Source organism: Sorex fumeus, unplaced genomic scaffold, assembly GCF_029834395.1.
Source record: "Sorex fumeus unplaced genomic scaffold, SorFum_2.1 ptg000006l, whole genome shotgun sequence".
NCBI classification, from domain to species: Eukaryota; Metazoa; Chordata; class Mammalia; order Eulipotyphla; family Soricidae; genus Sorex; species Sorex fumeus.
Window position 1 is genome coordinate 35,939,691 of NW_026606063.1, and position 27,937 is coordinate 35,967,627.

Sequence of the window (27,937 nt, forward strand, 5' to 3'; positions counted from 1 at the left end):
ATATGTATATATGTATATATATATATATATATATAGAGAGAGAGAGAGAGAGAGAGAGAGAGCCTGGAGCAATAACACAGCGTGTAGGGCATTTGCCTTGCATGCCGCTGACCTGGGTTAGATTCTTCCGTCCCTCTCAGAGAGCCCGGCAAACTACTGAGAGTATCCCGTCCCCCCCCCCCCCCCGCACTGCAGAGCCTGGCAAGCTCCCCAAGGCGTATTCAATATGCCAAAAACAGTAACAAAAAGTCTCACAATGGAGACATTACTGGTGCCCGCTTGAGCAAATTGATGAACAACAGGAGGACAGTGCTACAGTGATATATATGTATATATATTGATATTGATATATATGTATATATATTGATTGATAGAATATACATATACATCCCATACAACAAAACAGTACTATTTATTAATAGTAGATAATTCATACTGGAGGAAAAATGGCATATAAACCAAATCTAGTGACCAAATACTGTTCTTCAACTGGTGTGTGATAGTGGAAAATTGAATTTCAGAGTGCACTGGGTCTATTGCTTGTTTCCTAGTTTGGAAGAACAGCTGATTTCCAGTTATTGTTTTATTTTACAAATTTGAGCATTTTTCAAATAAGCTTGTTGGAGGAAAGGTCAGACATTCAATGAATCCTCAAATAATGGATCTACTTGGGGTTCCCTTTTCAAGAATAGGGTACGTGAGTCAAGGAAGAATGGTTAAATCTAAAAATTTTCAGACACATGAAATAAGTGAGGCAGTGTTTGTATAAGGGGTTACCCAGAAATAGGTTTTCAAATACTGAAATGAATTTGGAATCTTGGGGGAATGAAAGAAACAAAAAAACTAACACATCTTTTAATAAAGAAATATAAAGAAAAGAAAAATATAGAATGCTGAGGAAATAGTAAAGTAAAGTAAAAGTAAAGGCCCTCCCGTTGATCATCGATTTGCTCGAGCGGGCCCAGTAATGTCTCCATTGGAGACATTGTTGTTACTGTGTTTGGCATATCGAATACGTCACGGGGAGCTTTTCAGGCTCTGCCCTGCGAACGAGATACTCTCAGTAGCTTGCCAGGCTCTCTGAGAGGGGTGGAGGAATCGAACTCGGGTCGGCCATGTTGGCTGCGTGCAAGGCAAACGCCCTACCACTGTGCTATCGCTCCAGCCCCTGCTGAGGAAATATACTTAATTAATTTAGATGAAATATTCTCATTATTTAGATTACTAATTGTTTGAATTCATGATAAAATATCTTAAAGAAACCAATAAATGTTCTAAGTGTAAGGAAGAAAACACTAAAAATTAGGGTGAGAATTAAAAACTGAAAAATAGAGACAGCACTTATTTCCAGTTTAAGGAACCAATGAATAGGAAGTGAATGGGAACCACATAAAGATACAGATTTAGATGATACAAAGAGTAATGATTCATTTATCAAACAGCAATTACAGAATTGTGTGAATTACATCAAACACTGTCAAACACTGTCCTCCCGTTGTTCATTGATTTGCTCTAGTGGGCCCAGTAACATCTCCATTTTGAGACTTGTTGTTACTGTGTTTGGTATATTGAATACATCACGGATAGCTTGCCAGGCTTTGCCGTGCAGGCAAGATACTCTCAGTAGCTTGCCAGGTTCTCCAAGAGGGGTGGAAGAATCGAACCGGCTCGGCCAGGCTGGCTGCACACAAGGCAAACGCCCTACCGCTGTGCTATCACTCCAGGAGCTCCAGTGGCACAATCGGTTAGCACGCAGTACTTATATGGCAGTGAATTACATATTATACTAAAATTTATTGGAAACTTCCATTACTTTGGCAAGAGTCATAGTAACAACTTCATCTGTGATGGGAAGTTCAACCCAAATATAATTCTTTAATCCAAATTAAAACAACAGTTTGCTGATATTTGTTGATATAAAAGCAATCTAATTTCTGAAAGTTAGCAATCTGATTCCTAATCATGACTGCATTAAGTTTAATGAATCTCTATGATATATCTGAAGCAATTAGGAAATGCCTCTCTAAGATTCAGGATTGCAAGACTAACTCAATTTCTAGATGTTATTTTATGGTAATAATTTTTGAGTTTCAAGAAACATATTTTTATGTACCCATTAATTTTTTAAAATTTTTATTAGTGAGACATCATGAGGTACAGTTGTAGACTTACAAATTTTTGTGCTTGGCTTTCAATTATACAGTGATCAAATACCCATCTCTCCACCTGTGCCCATTTCCCACCACCATGGATCCCAGTATCCCTCCCACCTCTCATTTCCCCCAAATTTTTGTACAATTATCTATATACAATAAATATAGATGAAGGAAAGCATGATCTTAGATTCTTAAAGACACATAATCTAAAAACCTGGCAAAGATAATATATGACTATCTCCAGTATCAACAGAACGTGACATGACCTAACATGCATTTACAGGGGAGAAGCTATAAAGCTGTGAGATGGGCTAGAGTTAGCATACTATGTGCCTTGAATGCAGAGAAAGAGCCAAATATTCTGGAGCTAATTATACTATTTAATGTCACTACACAGATTTATATTAGCAAGACAAAACTCTCCCATCAGTATCCTGCCTCTGCCTCATGCCCAGGCCATTCTATGCATCTCTTCTTCCTCCTGGGACGAGCAACCTTATCACTATCCTGATGCCTCCTGACTGATTTCTTTAAAATATTTTCTAGCTCTGGTGCTATCTGTAAATCTTCAAATAGATTTATTGCTCATAATTTTGGCTTCTAACATGTTATTTAACTGGTACATTGAGACTGATATTTCCTTTGTTATTTTTATTTTTAGATATTCTTTTTGGGTTTGGTTTCACGTCCTCTGGATCACATTTTACAATTGCCTCTTCCTTGACCTAATTTTTTATAACTTACTTTACATCTTCAAAATAATAAATGTCTAAGTTTGATGTTGTGAACCTTATCATTTGAAAACTTGTCTCTGTCGATCAATTGCTACAATTGTCTCAGTTCGGTTGTCACTCTCTTATAAAGACATTCTTCCTGTGGCTTTTCATTTTGGTTAGCATTACATGAGTTCATCTGAATTTAATACATGGGAATCATCTCAGATTATACTTAATTCAGAGTATTGCATTTTGTTCCTGGATGGAGCTTGGGGCCTTCAAGTGATTCCTTCTTCAGCTACATATTTATCTTAAGGTTTTTCATGCAACACATTACATAAATCCCAGCAGCAAACCCAAGTAAGGGCAAATCTGGAGTTAGGGGTTCTCAGGGGACATTTGGTTAGTATAATCCATCTCCTTTCTGAAGCCAATGCAGGTATTAAGCATTATTGTTAAGATAATGTTGTTAAGCATCCTAGCTACAATGCTTCATGGGGTCACCAATGATGCTGCTTTTGGCATTCATCCTCTTTTCAAGGAAGATAACAGCTCTCTTCTCTCATATGGTTCATCACCTGGCTATATCCTGATGTCTATGTGGGACAACTTGCCCAAGTGCTCAAACACTTGTTTGTCATTGGGTGTTTCATTAAACTGGCACTATTTTAATCAACTATTTGTTGATTAAAACAAAGCCATCAACTATTTTCCTTGTTCGATATTACTTATGCTTCTCTGAACATTTTACATATCCTATTGCTCTTCTTGTATCTTTAAACACTTATCAGATGCATCCCTTATCTTATAAATCAGTAGAGCAGTAACTGAGAGGCTGATTTAACTCAATAATTAACTTTGAGCATAGGCCGATAACTTACTCTTCCTGAATCTTAATTTCCTAAGTAGTAAAATAAATATATGGGATTCTCTAAAATACACCCAAACTCTAAATTTGTCATAACTTAAGTATCAAATATATCAGAGATGAATTTTTTCTCTTCAGATGTAAATGCATGATACAATAATTCTAACCACCAATATAAACATAATGTTGTGGAGAATATAAAACGTCATAGAGTGACTACTAAAAAAAATTTAAAAGTAAACAAACACTACAAAAAGCTGTATCTATAAAACTGCAAAGCATGTACTTTCTTTAGGAGAAAATTTAAAAATCCTGAGATGTTAAGTATTCAAAATGTCATGCTGATCTTAAGGGATAGAAATATGAATGATAAGAAATTGCGATTCTAAATGCTAAATAAGCAGATCTTTTAAAAAAATAGCATCATTTTACTTTTTATGAATAAATTTAGTTGTACTCTCTTTTGTGATAAAAGTAATATTAGTCAGGAGTCAAAGAGATAGTATAACAGGTAGGGTTGCATGAGTTTGCCTTGTGGGAGCCTACCAGGAATGATGCCTGAGTACCAACCAGTGTAGTCCAAAACAAACACCAAATCACACACACACAAAAAATAACAGCAATCATTATCTGATACTGTGGTTGTGCTGTTCATGTGTGTGTATTTGTGTGTGTGTGATTTTGTTTTAAATTTTTTCCAGAAGGTTCAAGCTAACAGAACAGAATTTTTCTCTAAGTGTGACTAAGTTTCCAATGGGGAATATAGAATCAACATCAATGAAACCGGGAAGTTTAGTGCAGATATGACACTAGGTTCCAGGAGAACCAATTTCAGTGTAGGTTCAACTACTGAGAAAGTAAGGAGTTGTAAAGTATGATGATTTTGAAGCCACTATAGACTTCCAAATGGGAATAAGGCTCAGATGATTACAAATATATGATTAAGGAAAAAATGTCTGTAGAATAAAACCCTGCTCCTGGAAGAGAACAGCAGAGTCTCCTGCCTCCGCACCTGGCTGTCCTCACCGGGGCCCCTTGGAGGAGGGTGGGTTGAGTTTCCCTCCCCATCCCGAGCAGAGCCCGGCAGCTAAAGACCTCCGGTTCCAGCCACAGCCATTCTTAAGACCACTCTCCACACGTTCGGACAAGCCTCACGCACGAGGGAACCGGCAGAGGAACACAGGTGTGCGGGACCTGGGGCGTAGATCTCCAAACCTGCTCGGATTTGGACTAGGGCCTCCACGCAGATGCCCCATCTTCCAGTATGTGGGCGTTACACCCACCAAGTGCCCCCTGGTGCCGTGTAATCCCATGAACGGCCAAGACCCAGAGACTATAAAACTCTGCTCCCAGAAGCATCTTATTATCTAGTTCTTACTCTGGAGAACCCGGCAGGCTACCAAAAGTATCTTGCCGGCAAAGGAGAGTCTGGCAAACTCCCCGTGGCATATTCAATATGCCCAAAAGCAGTAACAATGATGATTATAAACAGAATAAAAAGAACAACCTAGACATTAGTGAGGGCATCCAAAATTGGGGGACAGAGTTTTGCTGATGTTGATGAAAAACATATTGGCACACAGAGGCTAACAAATGGGTACTGACTCAGTTCCCTAACTTATATGCTTTTGATTGGGGTTTAGGACTTAGTGTACAATGAAGCTGGGAGCTGTAGTGAATTGCACATAGAACACACCCAGTAAAATGATACCATGTTATTATAGTATCAAAGATACTAAGAAGTTATTACCTTGATCTTGGGGGCCCATTGATAAGCCAATTTATGCTTGGCTTAAATTTTTTTTGTCTTTTTGGGTCAGACCTGGCGATGCACAGGGGTTACTCCTAGCTCTGCACACAGGAATTACTCCTGGCGGTGCTCAGGGTACCATATGTGATGCTGGGATCAAACATGGGTTGGTCGCGTGCAAGGCAAATATTCTACCCACTGTGCTATCACCCCAGCCCCCCGCCCTCCCTCCCCCGCTTGGCTTTAATGTCAACATTGTACACTCAGTAATTCTGTGTTAAACTGAAACTAATCATTGACTTCTTATCTTTCAGGTTCCATATGGGGATCCATGGTTTGGTGAGATGTAAAATTCCCACTAATTTATTCTGGGGATCAACCATGGACTGATTAGGTTCTCTAATCCTGTTCTTCAGAATAATTTAAAATAGTAAAGAAAAAATTGTTCTTGGTCAGGTTCCCTGATAGAGGTTAACATGGAATTAGTGAAAACTATGCATGCGGTGAAAATTTTTATGTTTTGAGATTCCCATGAGCTGTTCTCATTCTGATTCTAAAAACAGTTGTGCCCTTTGTTAAAAATAGTCTTGCCTGTTCTCCAAGCACATGCGAAATTCCCATGGCAAGATTGGTTTTATTTTTATAACTGACTAATACAGTTTTAAATGCCCCTTACACTAATGTGTTTCAGCCCATAGGATTCTGTTACTGGAGCAATGGAGAAAACTTGATACCAGCAGTTGATTGCATCCTTCCATGTACATCCATGGAATATCTCCCAAACTTCTGTATTAATCACCAACCCAGGGGAAAGGCTCCATATGGGCCCAGAAGAGATGGTTAAGGAAAGGGAGTGGCAGATAGGGGACTCTTAACAGGAATCAATACAACACTTGAAAGTGTAAGCATAAGCCAAAACAACCATGAGATATCATCTCATACCACAGAGACTGGCACACAGCAAAATGAAGAACAACCAGTACTGGTGCGGATGTGGGGAGAAAGGTTCTCTATTTCATTATTGGTGTGAATGCCAACTGGTCGAGCCTTTTTGGAAAACACTGTGGGCATTCTTTCAAAAACTAGAAATTGAGCTTCCATATGACCCAGCAATACCACTTCTGGGAATATATCCCGAGGGTGCAAAAAAGCATAGTAGAAATGACCTGTCTGTTCATTGCAACCTTGTTCACAACAGCCAGAATCTGGGAACAACCTGAATGTCCAAGAACATTAAAGAAACTTTGGTACATCTACACAATGGAATACTATGCAGCTGCTAGGAGAGATGAAGTCATGAAATTTGCTTATAAGTGGATGGTCATGAAAAGTATAATGCTAAGTGAAATAAGACAGAAAGAGAGGGACTGATATAGAAGGGCTGCACTCATTTATGGAATATAGAATAACACAATATGAGACTGACACCCAAGGACAGTAGAGACAAGAGTCAGGAATACTGATTGCTCCATAATTGGAAGCCTGTCTCATGAGCTGGGGGAGAAGGCAACTGGAAAAGAGAAAGTATCACTAAGTCAATGATGGTTGGAAGAATCACTTGGGATGATATATGTGTGCTGAAAGTAGATAAAGGACCAAACGTGATAGCCTCTCAATATCTATACTGAAAACCACAATGCCCAAAAGTATAGAGAGAGTATGGGACAAACTGACTGCCATAGAGACAAGGGACGGATTGGAATGGGGAAGGCGATACTGGGGACATTGGTGGTGGAAAATGTACACTGGTGGAGGGATGGGTGTTCAATCATTATATGATTGAAACTCAAACATAAAAGCTTTGTAACTGTATCTCATGGTAATTCAATTAAAAAAAGAAAAAAGTAGCTCATATTTACAAAAAAGTGTAAGCATAAATGTATAGGTGTGAATATAATCCCAGTTTTCTTATTTTCTTAAGAAGGTGCTAATCATTTTCATCAAAACCTTTACCTTCGGGACTAGGGGGATAGATGAGGTAAGAACATGCACTGTATGTAGGAGATGTGGATCCCCAGCACACGTGAGGCCCCAAGCAACACCCCTGACATAGCCAGGAGTAGCTGCCAAAGACTGCCAAGTGTAGTCCCAATTTTTTTTTAACAGAAAGAACCTATCCTGTTAGACAGTCTGATATTTTGAATAAAAACAATTAATTTTACCTGAATAATGAAACACAAGGCATTGCTTTTCCATGATTTATCTGAGACAATTTCTGCTAACTATGTAAACATTATTAAGAATAATAGTGTCTAAATATTTACAAAATCATTTCCAATTCCTGTGTTCCCAAAATGCACATATTTTGGTTTTGGTTTTTGTTTTTATAAGAAGACCCAAAGAGATAAGCCAGAGCAGTGGTTAGGAAGAGAAGTATAATAAGATGCACACGAGATTCAGGTTAATGAGAACTATTTTGAGAAGTGGTTGTGGCAGGAACGTTTAGCAGTGTGAACTAAGAACCCTGTGGTGAGTAGGGAAGGGGACAGCTATTCTGGGAGTCAGACACCTAACCATCTTCAGGTGAGGGTTAAGCCCACTAGCCAAAAGAAAAGAGATGTTCTTATATAGTGTAATTCTGCTTCCTGTTTCTTAACTGAGCTTGCTTAAGGTACAGAAGGAATTCCTTGCCTGAAGTGGGAACTTAGACTCTGGATAAGAATCCTGCAATCCCATGATAACATACTTAATAAAGCTGCTTCCTGGGAAAGCCCTTTGTGTCTCAGTCTCTTTCTTGCCTATGCATGCTGGAACATTTCAAGTGCAACTGAAATATTCAGAATAAAAATATGGCATACCAGGCTGGGCTTAAGGGGCAAGGGTCAGAATGCACAACACCTTGGCTTCTACTACCTTAGGGTGATTTATCTGTCCCCATCACAGGGATGGCCCTAGACTGCTCAGATGCATAATTAGGTGGGCATGCATACATGCACTGGGAAGAAGTGTGTGGACTTGGGTTCTAGGTGACAGAAGAAAGATGACTTCAAGTGGAAGTGGGAAGCAGTACTGTTTGTCAAGGAAGTATATATAAAAGATCCTCCTCCAGCCAGCTCTGTTCTGGGGACACCAGACATTCAAGAACAGATCATCCCTACAGTAGCATCTACTATTATCACACACTGGAGAACTGCAAATTGTAGTGCAAATGTCTTTTTCACTGTATTGTCAAGTTTTTTAATGACTCAGAAAACCAGATGAACAAGAGTGTCAGAGTCTGTGCCTTCCCAAAGAACTAGTGAGAACTTGGAACTGATAGCAATTTGGGCAATTTTTCAAAACACAATGAAAATTGCTTTTCAACCAAGTGATTTCATAAACATGTTTTGTAGCTAATGAGTGGATATATTCAAAGGCCTGAGTAATAATACAATTTTACATCATTGTAAAATCTAAGCAATAATACTGAGTAATAATATAATTTGACGTTGTTGTAAAAACCGACATTGTTGATTTTTACTTATGTACCAAGTAATCACAATACCTAAACTGAGGATGTATGCTTTATTTTTTCTCTTGTATTGTTTACATGTATGTATGTAAACATATATGTATGTTTATCCTGTTGATTATAAATTTGTGAATAAACACAAAATTATATTAGAATAAATAGAAAATTTACTATGATTTTAGTACACTATATATTCAAATTTCAAATGTAAGGGTCCCATTTGAATTAAAATTTGATAAGTTATAAAAAGTTTTGTTATTATTTTTGACAAAATATAGTAGAAGGTTAATATTTATGATACAGCCTTCTAATACATCTATTAAAAATGTCTTACCCTTAAAAAATTTTATGTGTTGGTCAGAATTATGAGTGAAACCAGGGAGAGTCATACTTTAGCATGAAGATTCATATTTATATCCACAGACAGAGAAGAACAAAGTGGATACCTAATTTTGAAAAGTGCTTGCTCCATCTTTCATTGTAAGTAATTCTAGATGGAAACTCTCCAATTATGATTCCTTTCCTAAGCACATTAGCTGTCATATTTTTATCTCTTTCTGGTTTCCCCATGAGAATATGGTACATTTCATTACATGATCTTAGGGCTTCTACCTATGTGTAACTCCTCCAGGAAGAAATATTAACAAAGAAATTAAGAGAGTCAGGGAGAAAAGTAAATGATATTTTGTTTAGCTAAACAGTCAAGAGTTGAGGAAGGGTGTATTTAATAATAATGAATCAGTTGTTCCTCAGCAATCTTGCAGAATATTTAAACGTTTTTCATGTTCCTCAGCAATCTTGCAGATAATATTTAAATGGTTTTCATCAAAATGACAGTCTCGGGATCATCGTTTAAAACACATGAATAACAGAAGCCTGGAAATGAGGAAGCACTTACATTTGCACTGCAATTGCTCCCACTAACACAGACGACATCTTGTTTTTGAATTGTGAGAGCCTCTTTTGTCAGCTTCAATCGAATGTCATAGGCATGTTCAGACCCTTCCTGGTACAACAATGCAATGCCAGTTTTAGTCTGAAAAAAGAAACAGAAATCAAGTCAAATGGTGTGAATACAGGAGAACATGCCTATTTATCAAGCAGGAACCAAAGATATAAACTTATCTGATAAGAAATTAGGCTAACAGAAAAAAAAAATGAAAATTTGAATGACCCGAGAAGGTTTTAATAGAATTTCTTTAAAACACGATTATAAAAGAAAATGACCCAGCATTCTTTTTAAGCTTGAATTTTTTTATTAATATTTTATTGTAACCAATTTATTTTACTTCTAGAAAGTTTTAATTTTTTTCACTCTAACAAAGATATCTGGAAAGAAGTGATTTTCTTAAAAGTTTTTAAGAAAATTAAGTGACTTAAAAGTGAATTTCTTAAAAGTTTTTTTTTTTAATTTTTATTAGTGAAACACCATGAGGTACAGTTGTAGACTTACAAGTTTTTGTCCTTGGATTTCAGTTATAAAATGATTGAGTACCCATTCCTCCACCAGTGCCCTTTCTCCACCACCAATGTTCCCAGTATCCTTCCCACTTTCATTCCCCCATCCCATCCCGCATCTGTGGCAGGCCATTTCTTTTGTTCTCTCCTTTTGGAAAAGAGGCATTGAGGTTTGCAAACAAGGCACTGAGTGGCAATCATGTTAGATCTATAGTCTACATTCAACATGCATCTCCCATCCTAGGAGGATCCTCTCAACACCCTTTACTTGTTGCTCCCTTCTCCATCTGAGTTGCCTTTTCCCCTAGCTGGTGCGGCTGGTCTTCAAGCCATGGAGTGAAGCTCCTGGTACTTATTTTGACCATTCTTGGAAGTTAGTCCCCTATTTTGTTGCTTTATATTCTGCAGACATAGTAAGTCTGTTCCTCTCTTTCTGATTCATTTCACTTAGCATGATACTTTCCATGTAGTACCATTTGTATGTAAATTTCATGACTTCATATTTTCTAACAGCTGCAGAGTACTCCATTGTGTATATGTACCAAGGTTTCTTTAACCAGTCATCTGTTTTAGGGCATTCAGGTTTTTTCCAGATTTTGGCTACTGTGAATAGTGGAGCAATGAACATAAAAGTGGAGATGTCATTTCGACTGTACTTTTTTGCCTCCTCTGGATATATTCCCAGGAATGGTATTGATGGGTCAAATGGGAGCTCAATTTCCAATTTGTTGAGAATCATCCATACTGTTTTCCAAAAGGGCTGAACCAGTCGGCATTCCCACCAGTAGTGAAGAAGAGTCCCTTTCTCCCCATATCCGTGCCAACACCAGTTGCTTTTATTCTTTTGGATGTGTGCCAGTCTTTGGTGTGAGATGATATCTCATTGTTGTTTTAATCTGCATCTCCCTGATGATTAGTGATGTAGAGCATTCTCTCATGTGCCCTTTTGCCATTCGAATTTCTTCTTTGAGAAAGTTTCTGTTCACTTTGTCACCCCATTTTTTATTGGAGTGGGATGTTTTCTTCTTGTGGAGTTCAATCAGTGCTTTGTATATCCTTGATATCAACCCCTTATCAGATGGGTATTGGGTGAATATCCTTTCCCATTCTGTAGATTGTTTTTCATTCTGGTCACTGTTTCTTTTGAGGTGCAGAAGCTTCTTAGTTTAAGATAGTCCCATTTGTCTATCTCTGGTTTCACTTGGCAGAGTCTCCTGCCCCTGTGCCTGGCTGTCCTCGCCGGGGCCCCTTGGAGGGGAGCGGGTTGAGTTTTCCTCCCCGCCCCGATCACGGCTCCGGCAGCTGTAGATCTCCAGAACCAGCCACCACCATGCTGAGACCACTCTCCGCACACATTAAGGTACCGGCAGGGGAACAAAGGCACGCGGGTCCCGGGGCTGAGATCTCCAAGTCTACTCGGATCGGGGCTGAGCATCCTCCATCCAGATCCTCCAATAGGCGGGGTCACACCCACCAACTGGCCCCCTGACACCGTGTAATCCCATCAATGGCCAAGACTCAGAGACTATAAAACCCAGCTCCCGACATCTTATCATCTCATTCCTGCTTTGGACAAACTGGCAAGCTACCGAATGTAACTTGCCCACAGAGCAGAGTCTGGCAAACTCCCCGTGGCGTACCCAATATGCCAAATACCAGTAACAATGAAGGGTCTCATTCTCCTAACTCTGAAAGAGCTGTGAATATGGCACTTTTTTAAAAATCTCAGGACTAGGACGAAGGAGACGTTACTGGGGCCTGCTCAAGGCAATCGACGAATAACAGGATGGTCATAATCGTGATCGTGATTGTTTTCACTTGGTTGGCCAGTGGCATATCATCTTTGAAGATACCATTAGTTTCAATGTCATGGAGGGTTTTGCCAACCTTGTCTTCAATGTACCTTATTGATTCCAGTCTTGTGTTTAATCTATTTGATATTACTTTTGTACATGGTGTTAGGTAGATCTGAGGCCATTTGTTTTTTTTTGCATGTAGCTGTCCAGTTTTTCAGGCACAATTTGTTAAAGAGGCTCTCCTTGCTCCATTTCACATTCCTTGCTCCCTTATCAAAGACTAGATGATCATATGTCTGTGGGGAGATGTCAGTATATTCAACCCTGTTCCATAGGTCTGCAGCTCTGCCTTTGTTCTAGTACCATGCTATTCTTTTTTTAATTTTTATTAGTGAAACACCATGAGATACAGTTCTAGACTTACAAATTTTTGTGCTTGGTTTTCAGTTATAAAATGATCGAGTACACATCCCTCCACAAGTGCCCATTCTCAACCTCCAATGCTCCCAGTATCTCCCACCCCTCATCCCCCCATCCCACCCCACCCCTGTGGCAGGCCATTCCCTTTTGTTCTCTCTCCTTTTGGGTGCTGTGGTTTGCAAAAAAGGCATTGAGTGGCAATCATGTTTGGTGTATAGTTTACTATCAGCATGCATCTCTCATCCTGGGAGGATCCTCCTAACACCCTTTACTTGGTGCTCCCTTCTCTATCTGAGCTCCCTTTTCCCCTAGCATGTGCAGCTGGCCTCCAAGCCATGGAGTGAACCTCCTCTTACTTATCTCGGCTATTCATGGGTATTAGTCTCCTATTTTGTTCTTTATATTCCCCAGATAAATAAAATCTTTCTATGTCTTTCCCTCTCTTTCTGACTCATTTCCCTTAGAATGAAACTTTCCATGTAGTACCACTTGTATGTAAATTTCACGACTTCATCTTTTCTAACAAAAATGAAGTTAGAATAAGGGAGCAAGAAATGTGAAGTGGAATAAGGAAACAACTGCATAGTATTCCATTGTGTAGATTTACCAAAGATTCTTTAACCGGTCATCTATTCTGGGGCACTCGGGTTTTTTCCAGATTTTGGCTATTGTGAATAGTTTGCAATGAACATAGAAGTGCACATGGTATTTCAACTGTACTTTTTTGCCTCTCCAGGATATATTCCCAAGATTGGTTTTGCTGGGTGAAATGGGTGCTCAATTTCTTTTTTTTTTTAATATTTATTTATTGAACCACTGTGGGAAAAGTTACAAAGCTTTCAGGTTTAAGTCTCAGTTATGCAATGATCAAATACATTTCCCTTCAACATTACTTATTTTTCACCACCAAGAACCCAATTATATCCCCCTGCCACCCCGCCCAATACCTGTGAGGCAGATGAATTCCACCTAACACTCTATCTACTTTGATTACGTTCATTATTTCGACAAAAGATGCACCATTATTGCTTACAGTTTACACACAACAATAAGAACTGCTGAAAAGGCATTGTGAAATAATTTGTTTTCTACAGTTAGTTATGAGAGCCATATGATGTCTATGGATTTGGATTTCTAATATTTTACTTATTAAGCCTGGAGGTATTTCTGCCAAGAGTCAGATAATTACGAGATTGGTATCTGTGGCTCTAAAGCCATGGCCGTGCCAGAGAGTCGCTCCTGGGGGTAAACTCATGACCTCGGTAGAGCGTGAAGGACCAACCAGGAATGCCCCCCCTCTTCCCATGAGGTTTCAGTTGCCCTGTCACCGCTGGCTCATACCTGGATTTCCAAATTGCTCTGAGGCAGCCACCATTTTGCTGTCCAGGGGAAAAAGGCGGAAGGGAGCAACACCCTTTCCCTCCCGGGCAGGCATGGTACCATGGATTAACGCATAGTCCATTCACTTTTCTACTTCAAGCTGTTGGGCTCTGCATTAAGTCCTTGTGCTTTTGGAGCCATGGCCATGCCAGATAGGCGCTCGTTGGGGGCAACTAGTGACCTCGGTAGGGCGTGAAGAACGAGTCAATTTCTAATTTTTTGAGGATCGTCCATACTGTTTTCCAAAAGGGCTGAACCAGTTGGCATGACTACCAGCAGTAAAGGAGAGTCCTCTTCTCGCCACATTCACGCCAACACCAGTTGCTTTTGTTCTTTTGGACGTGTGCCAGTCTCTGTGGTGTGAGGTGATATCTCATTGTTTTGATCTGCATCTCCCTGATGATTAGTGATGAAGAGCATTTTCTCATGTGCCTTTTAGCCATTCAGATTTCTTCTTTGAGAAAGTTTCATTTAATCACCCCATTTTTGATGGGCTTAGCTGTTTTCTTCTTGTAGAGTTCAACCAGTGCTTTGTATATCCTTGATATCAACCCCTTATCAGATAGGTATTGGGTGAATATCCTTTCCCATTCTGTAGATTGTCTTTGTATTTTGGTCACTGTATCTTTTGAGGTGCAGAATCTTCTTAATTGAAGATAGTGCCATTTGTTTACCTCTGTTTCCACTTGGTTGGTCATTGGAGTGTCGTCTTTGAAGATACCATTAGCCTCAATATCGTGGAGGGTTTTGCTGACCTTGTCTTCAATGTACCTTATGATTTTGGTCTGATGTTGAGATCTTTAATCCATTTTGATCTGACTTTTGTGCATGGTGTTAGGACAAGGTCTACGTCCATTTTTTTGCATGTGGTTGTCCAGTTATGCCAGCACTGTTTGTTAAAAAGGCTGTCCTTGTTCCACTTCACATTTCTTGCTCCCTTATCGAAGATTAGATGTTCATACATTTGGTTTGTGGTACAAATATTCCACCCTTTCCCATTGGTTGGCAGCCCTGTCTTTGTTCCAGTACCATGCCGTTTTAATTATAACTGCTTTGTAGTAGAGTTTGAGGTTGGGAAGGGTAATGCCTCCCCACGTCTTTTTCCCAAGAATTGTTTCTGCTATTCATGGGTATGTATTTGTTGTTCCATATGAATTTCGGGAGTGACTGATCTATTTCTTTGAAGAATTTCACGGGTATCCTTGTAGGGATCGCATTGAGTCTGTATAATGCTTTGGGGAGTACTGCCATTTTGACAATGTTTATCCTTCTTATCCATGAGCAGGGGCTATGTTTTCATTTTCTTATGTCCTTTTAATTTCATGGACTCGCGTTTTGTAGTTTTATTTTAGAGGTCCTTTACCTCCTTAGTTAGGCTGATTCTGAGATATTTTATTTTCTGGGGCACGATTGTGAATGGAATTGGTTTTTTCATGTCACTTTCTTCTGTCTCATTATTTGCGTATAGGAAGGCCATAGATTTTTGGGTATTAATTTTATAGCTTGCGACTTTACTGCACAAGTCTATTGTTCCTAGGAGTTTCTTGGTAGAAGCTTTAGGATTCTCTAGATATAGAATCATATCATCTGCGAACAGTGAGAGCTTCATTTCTTCCTTCCCTATCTGGATGCCTTAAATGTCTTTTTCTTGCCTAATCGCTATTGCAAGTACTCTAGTACTATATTGAACAGAAGTTGTGATAGTGGACATCCTTGTCTTGTCCCTGATCTTAGATGAAAGGCCCTTGGCTTTTCCCCATTGAGGATAATGCTTGCCATGGGTTTGTTGCAGATGGCTTAGACTATCTTGAGGAAAGTACCTTCGAACCCAATTTTGGTGAGAGTTTTCAACATAAACAGGCTCTAGATCTTGTCAAAAGCTTTCTCTGCGTCTACTGATATGATCATATGGTTTTTATCTTTACTGTTTTGATATGATAGATTATGTTGATTGATTTTCGAATGTTTAACCATCCTTGCATCCCCAGGATGAATCCCACATGGTCATGGGGTATGATCTTTGTGGTGAGTTGTTAGATTCTATTTACTAATATTTTGTTGAGGATCTTCACATCCATGTTCATCAGGGATATTGGCCTATAGTTTTATTTGTTGGTGGTGTCTTTGTTGGCTTTTTGTATTAGGGAAATATGTACCTCATAGAAGCTGTTTGGGAGAGTTCCTGTTTTTTCAATTTCCTGGAAAAGCTTGAGGAGTACTGGAAATAGGTCTTTAAATGTTTGGAGGAATTCACTAGTGAATCCCTCTGGGCCTGGGCTTTTGTTTTTGGGAAGACTTTTGATTACAGTTTCTATGTCCTTGATATAAATGGGTCTATTCAGGTATTTCAAGTCTTCTTGGTTCAATGTTGGGAAATTGTAGGAATCCAGCAATTTATCCATTTCTTCTAGGTTTTCTTGTTTTGTGGCATACAGACTCACAAAGTAGTCTCTGATGATCTTTTGAATTTCATTGGTTTCTTTTGTGATGTACCTTTTTTCATTTCTGATTCGATTTATTAGGGTTCTCTCTCTTTCTTTGTGAGTCTTGCTAGTGGTTTATAAATTTTGTTCATTTTTTCAAAGAACCTTCTCTTGGTTTCATTGACCTTTCAGAATGTTTTTTGGGTCTCCATATTGTTAATTTCTGCTCTAAGTTTTATTATTTCTTTTCTTTGGCCAATTTTGGGTTCCTTTTCTTGGTCTGTTTCTAAGATCTTGAGCTTGAGGTCAGGTTATCTATGTAGGCTCTTTCTTCCTTCCCTAGGAATGCTTGCAAAGCTATAATTTTCCACTTAATATGGCTTTAGCTGCATCCCATAGGTTCTGATAACTCGTGCCTTCATTCTCATTTGCTTCCAGGCATCTGTTTATTTCATCCTTAACTTCCTTCCTGACCCACTCATTAATCAACATTGAGTTGTTTAATTTCCAGGTGTTTGATTATTTTCTCTGTGTATTTGTGTGATTCGTTTCTATCTTCAGCACATCGTGGTCTGAAGAGATTGTTGATACTAATTCTATCTTCCTGATTTTATTGAGGTATGTTTTTTTGCATAGCTGATGGTCTATTTTGGAAAATGTTCTGTGTGCACTGGAGAAGAATGTGTATTATTTCTTTTTCAGGTATAAAGCCCTGTATAGGTCTATTAGCCCTCTCTTCTATTTCTTCCTTTAATGCGAATGCATCATTGCTGAGTTTTGTACTTGTTGATCTATCCAGAAGTGATCAGGCGATGTTGAAATCTCTGACTACTACTGTGTTGCTAGCAATGTCCTCCTTAAAATCTGTTAGCAGTTGTTTTAAGTTTTTAGCTGGTCCCTCATTTGGTGTATATACATTAAAGTGTGTGATTTATTCCTGTTGTATGTATCCCTTGATAGATAGAAAATGGCCTTCGCTGTCCCTTCTAATATTTTTCAACCTGAAATTTATGTTGTCAGATACTAGTTTGGCCACCCCAGCTTTTTTGAGGGAGGTGTTTGCTTGAAGGATTGTTTTCCATCCTTTAAATTTGAGTCTGTGTTTGCTCTGACTGTTCAGATGAGTTTCTTGTAGACAGCAGAATGCTGGTTTCAGTTTCTGTATCCATTTTGCCACTCTGTCTCTCTTGATTGGTGCATTTAGAACATTGACACTGCGAGAGATTATTGTCATGGGGTTTTGTGCCATCTTTTTGTAGGGGTTGGTTGTATTTATAAGTGTTTTTCTTCTTATCTTAAGGAGCCCCTTTAATCCTTCATTTAGGTTTGGTTTTGAGTCTATGAAGTTCCTGAGCTGTTGTTTATCTATAAAATAGTGTATTGTTCCATCAAGTTTGAGTGAGAGTTTAGCTGGATAAAGTATTCTTGGTGAGGCATTCATTTCATTGAGTTTTTTCACTATATCCAACCATTGTCTTTGGGTTCAGAGGGTTTCCTCTGATAGGTCTGCTGTAAATCTAAGGGGTGCTCCTTTGTATGTGATTTCCTTCTTTGACCTTGCTGCTTGCACTATTGTGTCTCTGTCCACAGCATCATTATTCTTACTATGATATATCTTGGAGTGTTTTTATTAGGGTCTCCTTTAGCTGGCACCCTTCTGGATGTCTGCATTCTTTAACTCTGGGAACTTTTCAATGATTTCTTTGACTGTGGCTTTTTCATTGGGGTTGCCTCTTTGTCTTTCTGGTACTCCAATGATTCTAATGTTGTTCCTCTTGGCATCATCCCCTAGGTCTCTGGTTCTCCTTAGAGCTATTTTGAGGTCTTTTCTCATTGTTTGTTGTTCCCTATGTGATTTCTGTTGCTCATCTTCAAGCTCACTGATCCTGTCTTCAGTTGTAGTCATTCTACGGCTGAGGGCACCCACTGAGTTTTTAATTTCATCTACTGAATCCTATATTTGTGACACTTCTTTTTGTATATTTTTTATTTCTGCTCTCATTTCTTCCTGTATTTTCTCGACTATCCGTTCCACTGTTTCTTTCATTTCTTCCTTTAATTTTCTGTATGTCTCCTCCATTGATTCATTGAGTAGTTTCTTGAACATCCTCAGCATTTCATCTTGGAATTCTTTATCAGAGAGAGCATAATTGTGGGTAACCTCTGTTGAGGATTCAAGACTCTGTTTTTTGTCCTCTCCTCGTAGTGGATATTTGCGCTGTTTCTTCATGCTGTTGTTGTCTAGAGGTAAAACCTTGGAATTCACTAGCACTGTTCCCTCTTATTGCGGGAAAAGACTGAATAAGGTTGTTCGGTGGTAATCACCTTTCTCCCTTTCTAGAATCTATCCTTCCTCTCAGGCACTATTCTCTGGCTTATGACGGGCATCTAGTAAAGTGCTGGAGGAGGTGCTCTTTTATATTGGGCTTGTACAGCTTCTTGTGTACTGGTCTTTTGTTGGAATTGGAGTAGGTCAATGGATTATTGTTGTATTGCAGTAGAGGCGGCCAGGACTTCTTCCAGAATTAGGTGATAAAGGCTGGGATGTGAGTCAAAGTGCTGGGAGTGGGAAATATAACTGTGGCACCTGCCACACAGAAGGTCACGCCCACTTTCGAGGAGGACATGCCCCCTACATGGAGTCCATGCCCCCAGCTGGTCCCAGGGAGGAGCTGACCTTGGAAACTGCAGAGGAGGGCGGCTCATGGCAAGGTGGGTGGGTGGGTGGGTGGTCCTGCCAAACTCGGGCAAGTGTTCCCCAGAGTCTCCTCCAGGTGCCCCAGAGTGAGGGCCCAGTGCGAGGAAGGAGGCCTGCACTGAGGGCATGGGAAAAGGACGTGCTTCCCTGCTCACCAATGAACCTGCTCTTAAAAGTTTTTAGGCCCACCAATTCCCGCCAAAGGACAGTGCAGAGGCGCCGCTGTGCGTCCAGCTCCTGGACCAGCACAGTAGTCCATCGGACCCCCACATCCAGGTGGGTTGGAGGAGCCCAGCCGAGACCCGCCACTGACGCCAGCCGCGCGCCGCCCACCGATCCCTGCCGAAGGACAGCGCGGAGGCCCCGCCGCGCATCCAGCTCCGAACTGGCCCAAGAGTCCATCGGCCCCCCCCATCCAGGTGGTTGGAGGAGCCCAGCCGAGACCCGCCCCTGACCCCAGCCGCGCACCGCCCACCGATCCCTGCCAAAGGACAGCGCGGAGGCCCCGCCGCGCGTCCAGCTCCGGGACCGGCACAGCAGTCCATTGGCCGCACCCATCCAGGTGGGTTGGAGGAGCCCAGCCGAGACCCGCTCCTGACCCCAGCCACGCACCGCCCACCGATCCCCGCCAAAGGACAGCAAGGAGGCACCGCCACGCGTCCAGCTCCGGGACCAGCCCAGCAGTCCATCGCCCCCCCACCCCCGATCCAGGTGGGTTTGAGGAGACCAGCCGAGACCTGCCCCTGACCGCAGCCGCGCGGCCCACTGATCCCCGCCGAAGGACAGCGCAGAGGCCCCACCGCACGTCCAGCACCAGCACCGGCCCAGGAGTCCATCGCCCCCCCAATCCAGGTGGATTGGAGGAACCCAGATGAGACCCGCCACTGACCCAGTCACGTGCCACCCACCGATCCCCGCCGAAGGACAGCGCTGAGGCCCGGCCATGCGTCCAGCTCCGGGACCGGCCCAGGAGTCCATCGGCCCCCTCTGATCCAGGTTGGTTGGAGGAGCCCAGCCGAGACCCGCCCTCGACCCGAGCCATGCTCCGCCCACCAATCACCGCCGAAGGACAGCCCAGAGACCAAACTGCGCGTCCAACTCCAGGACCGGCCCAACAGTCCATCGGCCGCCCCCATACAGGTGGTTTGGAGGAGCCCTGCCGAGACCCGCCACTGCACCCAGCCGTGCGCCGCCAACCGATCCCCTGTGAAGGACAGTGCGGAGGCACCGCCGCGCGTCCAGCTCCAGGACCGGCCCAGCAGTCCATCGGCCCCCCCATTCAGGTTGGGTGGAGGAGACCAGCCAAGACCTGCCCCTGACCGCAGCCTCGCGCCGCCAACCAATCCCCACTGAAGGACAGCGCAGAGGCCAAAGCACGCGTCCAACTCTGGGACCGGCCCAACAATCCATTGTCCGCCCCCATCCAGGTGGTTTGGAGGAGCCCTGCCGAGACCCGCCCCTGCCCCCCCAGCCGTGCGCCATGCACTGATCCCCTGCGAAGGACAGCGCGGAGGCACCGCCGCGCGTCCAGCTCCGGGACCGGCCCAGCAGTCCATTGGACGCCACAATCCAGGTGGGTTGGAGGAGCCCAGGTGAGACCCGCCCCTGACCCCAGTCACACGCAGCCCACCGATCCCCGACAAAGGATAGTGCGGAGGCCCCGCCGCGCGTTCAGCTCCGGGACCGGTGCAAGAGTCCATCAGCCTCCCACATCCAGGTGGGTTGGAGTAGCTCAGCCGAGACTCGCCTCTGACTCCAGTCGCGCCGCCCAAAGATCCCTGCCGAAGGACAGCGTGGAGGCCCCGCCGCACGTCCAGCTCCGGGACTGGGCCAGCAGTCCATTGCCCCCCCCATCCACCTGGCTTGGATGAGCCCAGCCGAGAATCGCCCGACCCCATCGGGCCGCCCAAGGATCCAGGCCGAAGGACAGCGTGGAGGCCCCGCCATGCGTCCAGCTCCGGGACCAGCCCATCAGTACATTGGACCCCATCCAGGTGCGTTGGAGGAGCCCAGCCGAGACCCGCTCCTGCCCCAGCCTTGCGCCGCCCACCGGTCCCCTGTGAAGGACGGCACGGAGACACTGCTATGCGTCCAGCTCCGGGACCGGCCCAGCAGTCCATCGGCCCCCCCATCCAGGTGGGTTGGAGGAGACCAGCCGAGACCTGCCCCTGACCACAGCCGCGCGCCGCCAACCGATCCCCACCAAAGGAAAGTGCAGAGGCGAAACCGCGCGTCCAGTTCCGGGACTGGCCCAACAGTCCATCGGCCGCCCCCATCCAGGTGGGTTGGAAGAGCCCAGCCGAGACCCGCCCCTGCCCCCAGTCGCGCGCCGCCCACTGATCCCCGCCGTAGGACAGCGCGGAGGCCCCTCAGCGCGTCCATCTCAGGGACCGGCCCAAGAGTCCATCGCTCCCCCATCCAGATGGGTTGGAGGAGCCCAGCCGAGACCCGACCCTGACCTCAGTCGCGCCGCCCAACAATCCCCGCCGAAGCACAGCGCTGAGGCCTCGCCGCACGTCCAGCTCCTGACCAGGCGAGCAGTCCATCGTCCCCGCCCCCATCCAGGTGGGTTGGAGGAGCCCAGCCAAGACTCGCCTCTGACCCCAGTCGAGCCGCCCAACGATCCCCGCTGAAGGACATCACAGAGTCCCCGCTGCAGGTCCAGCTTCGGGACCGGCCCATCAGTCCATCGGCCCCCCATCCAGGTGGGTTGGAGGAGCCCAGCCAAGACTCGCCCCTAAGCCAGCCATGTGCTGCCCACCGATCCCCGCCTAAGGACATTGCGGAGGCCCCGCTGCACGTTCAATCCGGGACCAGCCCAGCATTCCATCGGTCCCTCCCATCCAGTTGGGTTGGAGGAGCCCAGCTGAGACCCGCACCTGAACCCAGCCACGGGCCGAACACTGATCCCCGCCCAAGGACAGCGCTGAGGCCCCGCCGCGCTTCAAGCTCCGGGACCGGCCCAGCAGTCCATCGGCCCCCCCATCCAGGACCGTTGGAGGAGCCCAGCCAAGACCCGCTCCTGACCCCAGCCACGCGCCTCCCGATCCCCCCCGAAGGACAGCGTGGAGGCCACGCCGCGTGTCCGGCTCCAGGACCGGCCCAAGAGTCCATTGCCCACCCCATCCAGTTGTGTTGCAGGAGCCCAGCCGAGACCCGGCCCTGACCCCAGCCGCGCCGCCCAATGATCCCCGCCAAAAGACAGCACGGAGGCCCCTCCGCGCATCCAGCTTCCGGACCGGTCCAGCAGTCCATCCGCCCCCCCATCCAGGTGTGTTGGAGGAGCCCAGCGAGACCCGCCCCAGCCCCCAGCCGTGCGCCGCCAACCTATCCCCTGCGAAGGACAGCGCGGAGGCACCGCTGCATGTCCAGCTCCGGGACCGGCCAGGCAGTCCATCGGCCCCCCCCCATCCAGGTGGGTTGGAGGAGACCAGCCAAGACCTGCCCCTGACAGCAGCCGCGCGCCGCCAACTGATCCCAACCAAAGGACAGTGCAGAGGCCAAACCACGCGTCCAGCTCCGGGACCGGCCCAACAGTCCATCGGCCGCCCCCATCCAGGTGCGTTGGAGGAGCCCTGCCGAGACCCGCCCCTACCCCCAGCCGTGCACCCCTCACTGATCCCCTGCGAAGAACAGCACGAAGGCACCACCGCGCGTCCAGCTCCGGGACAGGCCAGCAGTTCATCGGCCGCCCCCTTCCAGGTGGGTTGGAGGAGCCCAGCCCGGACTCGACCCTGACCCCAGTCGTGCCGGCCAATGATCCCCGCCGAAGGACAGCGCGGAGGTTCCGGCACGCGTCCAGCTCCGGGACTGGCCCATCAGTACATCGGCCCCCCATCCAGGTGCGTTGAGGAGCCCAGCCGAGAACCGCCCCTGACCCAGCCACGCACCGCCCACTGATCCCCTCCAAAGGACAGCACAGAGGCCCCGCCGCGCGTCCAGCTCCGGGACAGGCCCAGGAGTCCATCGGCCCCCCATCCAGGTGCGTTGGAGGAGCCCAGCCGAGACCCGCCCCTGACCCAGCCACACGCAGCCCACCGATCCCCTCCGAATGATAGCGTGGAGGCACCACCGCCCATCCAGCGCCGGGACCAGCCCAGCAGTCCATCGGCCCCGCCTTCCAGGTGAGTTGGAGGAGACCAGCCGAGACCTGCCCCTGACCGCAGCCGCGCGCCGCCAACCGATACCCACCGAAGGACAGTGCAGAGGCCAAACCGCGCATCCAGCTCTGGGACTGGCCCAACAGTCCATTGGCCGCCCCCATCCAGGTGGGTTGGAGGAGCCCAGCCAAGACCCGCCCCTGCCCCAGTCACACGCTGCCCACCGATCCCCGTCAAAGGACAGCACTGAGGCCCCGCCTCGCGTCCATCTCAGGGACCGGACCAAGAGTCCATTGCCCCCCACATCCAGATGGGTTGGAGGAGCCCAGCCGAGAACCGCCCCTGACCCCAGTTGCGCCGCCCAACGATCCCCGCCAAAGGACATCACAGAGGCCCCGCCGCGGGTCCAGCTCCGGGACCGGCCCATCAGTCCATCGGCCTCCAATCCAGATGTGTTGGAGGAGCCCAGCCGAGACTCGCCCCTGACCCAGCCACGCGCCTCCCACCGATCCCCGCCAAAGGACAGCGCTGAGGCCCCGCCGCGCTTCAAGCTCTGGGACCAGCCCAGCAGTCCATCAGCCCCACCATCCAGGTGTGTTGGAGGAGCGCAGCCGAGACCCACCCCTGCCCCCAGCTGTGCGCCGCCAACCTAACCCCTGCGAAGGACAGCACGGAGGCACCGCCGCATGTCCAGCTCCAGGACCGGCCAGGCACTCCATCGGCCACCCCATCCAGGTGGGTTGGAGGAGCCCAGCTGAGACTCGCCCCTGACCCAGTCTCGCCGCCCAACGATCTCTGCCGAAGGACATTGCGGAAGCCCCGCTGCGCGTCCACTCCGGGACCAGCCCAGCATTCCATCGGTCCCTCCCATCCAGTTGGGTTGGAGGAGCCCAGCGGAGACCCGCCCCTGAACCCAGACACGCGCTGCCAACGGATTCCCGCCCAAGGACAGCGCTGGGGCCCTGCCGCGCTTCAAGCTCCTGGACCGGCCCAGCAGTCCATCGGCCCCCCCATCCAGGTGGGTTGGAGGAGCCCAGCCGAGACCCGCTCCTGACCCCAGCCACGTGCCTCCCACCAATCCCCCCCGAAGCACAGCGTGGAGGCCACGCCGCGCGTCCAGCTCCAGGACCGGCCCAAGAGTCCATTGCCCACCCCATATAGTTGTGTTGCAGGAGCCCAGCCGAGACCCACCCCTGACCCCAGCCGCGCGCCGCCCAACGATCCCCGCCGAAAGACAGGGCGGAGGCCCCTCTGCGCATCCAGCTTCCGGACCGGCCCAGCAGTCCATCGGCCCCCCCATCCAGGTATGTTGGAGGAGCCCAGCCGAGACCCGCCCCTGCCCCCAGCCGTGCGCCACCAAACTATCCCCTGCGAAGGACAGCGCGGAGGCACCGCCGCACGTCCAGCTCCGGGACTGACCCAGCAGTTCATCGGCCCCCCCATCCAGGTGTGTTGGAGGAGCCCAGCCGAGACCCGCTCCTGACCGCAGCCACGTGCCTCCCACCGATCCCCCCCAAAGGACAGCGTGCAGGCCACGCCGCACGTCCAGCTCCGGGACCGGACCAGGAGTCCATCACTCCCCCCCCAACCAGGTGGGTTGGAGGAATCCAGCTGAGACTCGCCCCTGACACCAGCCGCGCCGCCCAGAGATCCCCACCGAAGGACAGTGTGGATGCCCCGCGTGTGTCCAGCTCCGGGACCGACCCAGTAGTCCATCGGTCCCTCCAATCCAGGTGGGTTGGAGGAGCCCAGCTGAGACCCGCCGCTGACTTAGCCACGCGCTGCCCACCAATCCCCTCCGAATGACAGCGTGGAGGCAGTGCCGCACGTCCAGCTCCAGGACCGGCCCAGCAGTCCATCAGCGCCCCCATCCAGGTGGGTTGGAGGAGACCAGCCGAGGTCTGCCCCTGACCGCAGCCGCGCGCCGCCAACCGATCCCGACCGAAGGACAGTGCAGAGGCCAAACCGCACGTCCAACTCTGGGACTGGTCCAACAGTCCATTGGCCGCCCCCATCCAGGTGGGTTGGAGGAGCCCTGCCGAGACCCGCCCCTGTCCCAGGCGCGCGCCGCCCACTGATCCCCGCCGAAGGACAGCGCAGAGGCCCCGCAATGCGTTCATCTCAGGGACTGGCCCAAAAGTCCATTGCCCCCCCCATCCAGATGGGTTGGAGGAGCCCAGCCAAGACCCGCCCCTGACCACAGTCGCGCCGCCCAACGATCCCCGCTGAAGGACATCACAGAGGCCTCGCCGCAGGTCCAGTTCCGGGACCGGCCCATCAGTCCATCAGTCCCCCATCCAGGTAGGTTGGAGAAGCCCAGCCGAGACCCACCCCTGACCCAGCCACGCACCTCCCACCTATCCCCCCCGAAGGACAGCGTGGAGGCCACGCCACGCGTCCAGCTCCAGGACCGGTCCAAGTGTCCATTGCCCACCCCATCCAGTTGTGTTGCAGGGGCCCAGCCGAGACCCGCCCCTGACCCCAGCTGCGCACCGCCCAACGATCCCCCCTGAAAGACAACGTGGAGGCCCCTCTGCGCATCCAGCTTCCGGACCGGCCCAGCAGTCCATCGGCCCCCCCATCCAGGTTGGTTGGAGGAGCTCAGCCGAGACCTGCCCCTGACCCACCCACGTGCCGCCCACCGATCGCCTGTGAAGGACAGCGCGGAGGCACCGCCGTGCGTCCAGCTCTGGGACCGGGCCATCAGTGCATCGGGCCCCCATCCAGGTGGGTTGGAGGAGCCTAGCCGAGACCAGCCCCTGACCCAGCCACGCGCCTCCCTCTGATCCCCCCCGAAGGACAGCGTGGAGGCCACGCCGCGTGTCCAGCTCCAGGACCGGCCTAAGAGTCCATTGCCCACTCCATCCAGGTGTCTTGCAGGAGCCCAGCCGAGACCCGCCCCTGCACCCAGCGTGCGCCGCCCACCGATCCCCTCCAAAGGATAGTGCTGAGGCACCGCCGCGCGTCCAGCTCCGGTACCGGCCCAACAGTCCATCGGCCCCCCATCCAGATGTGTTGGAGGAGCCCAGCCGAGACACGCCCCTGGCCCAGCCACGCGCCACCCACTGATCCCCGCCGAAGGTCACTGTGGAGGCCCCGCTGCGCGTCCACCTCCGGGACCAGCCCAGCATTCCATCGGTCCCTCCCATCCAGTTGTGTTGGGGAGTCCAGCTGAGACCGCCCCTGAACCCAGCCACGTGCCGCCCACCGATCCCCGCCAAAGGACAGCGCTGAGGCCCCGCCGCGCTTCAAGCTCCGGGACCAGCCCAGCAGTCCATCGACCCCCCCATCCAGGTGTGTTGGAGGAGCAGAGTCGAGACCCACCCCTGCCCCCAGCTGTGGGCCGCCAACCTATCCCCTGCGAAGGACAGCACGGAGGCACCGCCGCATGTCCAGCTCCGGGACCTGCCAGGCAGTCCATCGCCCCCCCCATCCAGGTGGGTTGGAGGAGCCCAGCCGAGACTCGCCCCTGACCCAGTCTCGCTGCCCAACGATCCCCGCTGAAGGACATTGCGGAGGCCCCGCTGCGCGTCCACTCCGGGACCAGCCCAGCATTCCATCGGTCCCTCCCATCCAGTTGGGTTGGAGGAGCCCAGCGGAGACCCGCCCCTGAACCCAGCCACCCGCCGCCCACCGATTCCCGCCCAAGGACAGCGCTGAGGCCCCGCCGCGCTTCAAGCTCCTGGACCGGCCCAGCAGTCCATCGCCCCCCCCCCCATCCAGGTGGGTTGGAGGAGCCCAGCCGAGACCCGCTCCTGACCCCAGCCACGCGCCTCCCACCAATCCCCCCCGAAGGACAGCGTGGAGGCCACGCCGCGCATCCAGCTCCAGGACCGGCCCAAGAGTCCATTGCCCACCCCATATAGTTGTGTTGCAGGACCCCAGCCGAGACCTGCCCCTGACAGCAGCCGTGCGCCGCCAACCTATCCCCTGCGAAGGACAGCGCGGAGGCACCGCCGCATGTCCAGCTCCGGGACTGGCCCAGCAGTCCATCGGCCCCCCCATCCAGGTGGGTTGGAGGAGACCAGCCGAGACCTGCCCCTGACAGCAGCTGCGCGCCGCCAACTGATCCCAACCGAAGGACAGTGCAGAGGCCAAACACGCGTCCAGCTCCGGGACCGGCCCAACAGTCCATCGGCCGACCCCATCCAGGTGCGTTGGAGGAGCCCTGCCGAGACCCGCCCCTGCCCTGGGCCGTGCGCCCCCACTGATCTGCTGTGAAGGACAGCGCAGAGGCACCGCCGCACGTCAAGCTCAGGGGCTGGCCCAGCAGTTCATCGGCCGCCGCCATTCAGATGGGTTGGAAGAGCCCAGCCGAGACTCGCCCCTGACTCCAGTCGCGCCGCCCAACGATCCCCGCCGAAGGACAGCGCGGAGGCCCGGCCGCGCGTCCAGCTCCAGGACCAGCCCATCAGTACATCGGCCCCCCATCCAGGTGCGTAGGAGGAGCCCAGCCAATACCAGCCCCTGACCCAGCATCGCGCCGCCCACCGATCTCCTCCGAAGGACAACGCGGAGGCCCCGAAGCGCGTCCAGCTCCGGGACCAGCCCCTCAGTCCATCGGCCCCCCCATCCAGGTGGGTTGGAGGAGTCCAGCCGAGACCCGCCCCTGCCCCCAGCCATGCGCTGCCAACCGATCCCCTGTGAAGGACAGCGCGGAGGCACCGCCGTGCGTCCAGCTCCGGGACTGGCCCATCAGTGCATCGGGCCCCCATCCAGGT

The 27,937-nt window shown here is 48.7% G+C and overlaps 1 protein-coding gene across 5 annotated transcripts in view; it reads right to left on the reverse strand.

Moving 5' to 3' along the window:
• SNTG2 (syntrophin gamma 2) overlaps positions 1-27,937 on the reverse strand; it is a 440,849-nt gene that overhangs the window by 241,160 nt on the left and 171,752 nt on the right. For all 5 annotated transcript variants that reach the window (XM_056124862.1, XM_056124871.1, XM_056124854.1 and 2 more), the window contains exon 2: positions 9,840-9,977. In XM_056124862.1, the coding sequence (XP_055980837.1) occupies positions 9,840-9,977 (138 nt within the window). The remainder of the gene's footprint in view (positions 1-9,839; positions 9,978-27,937) is intronic.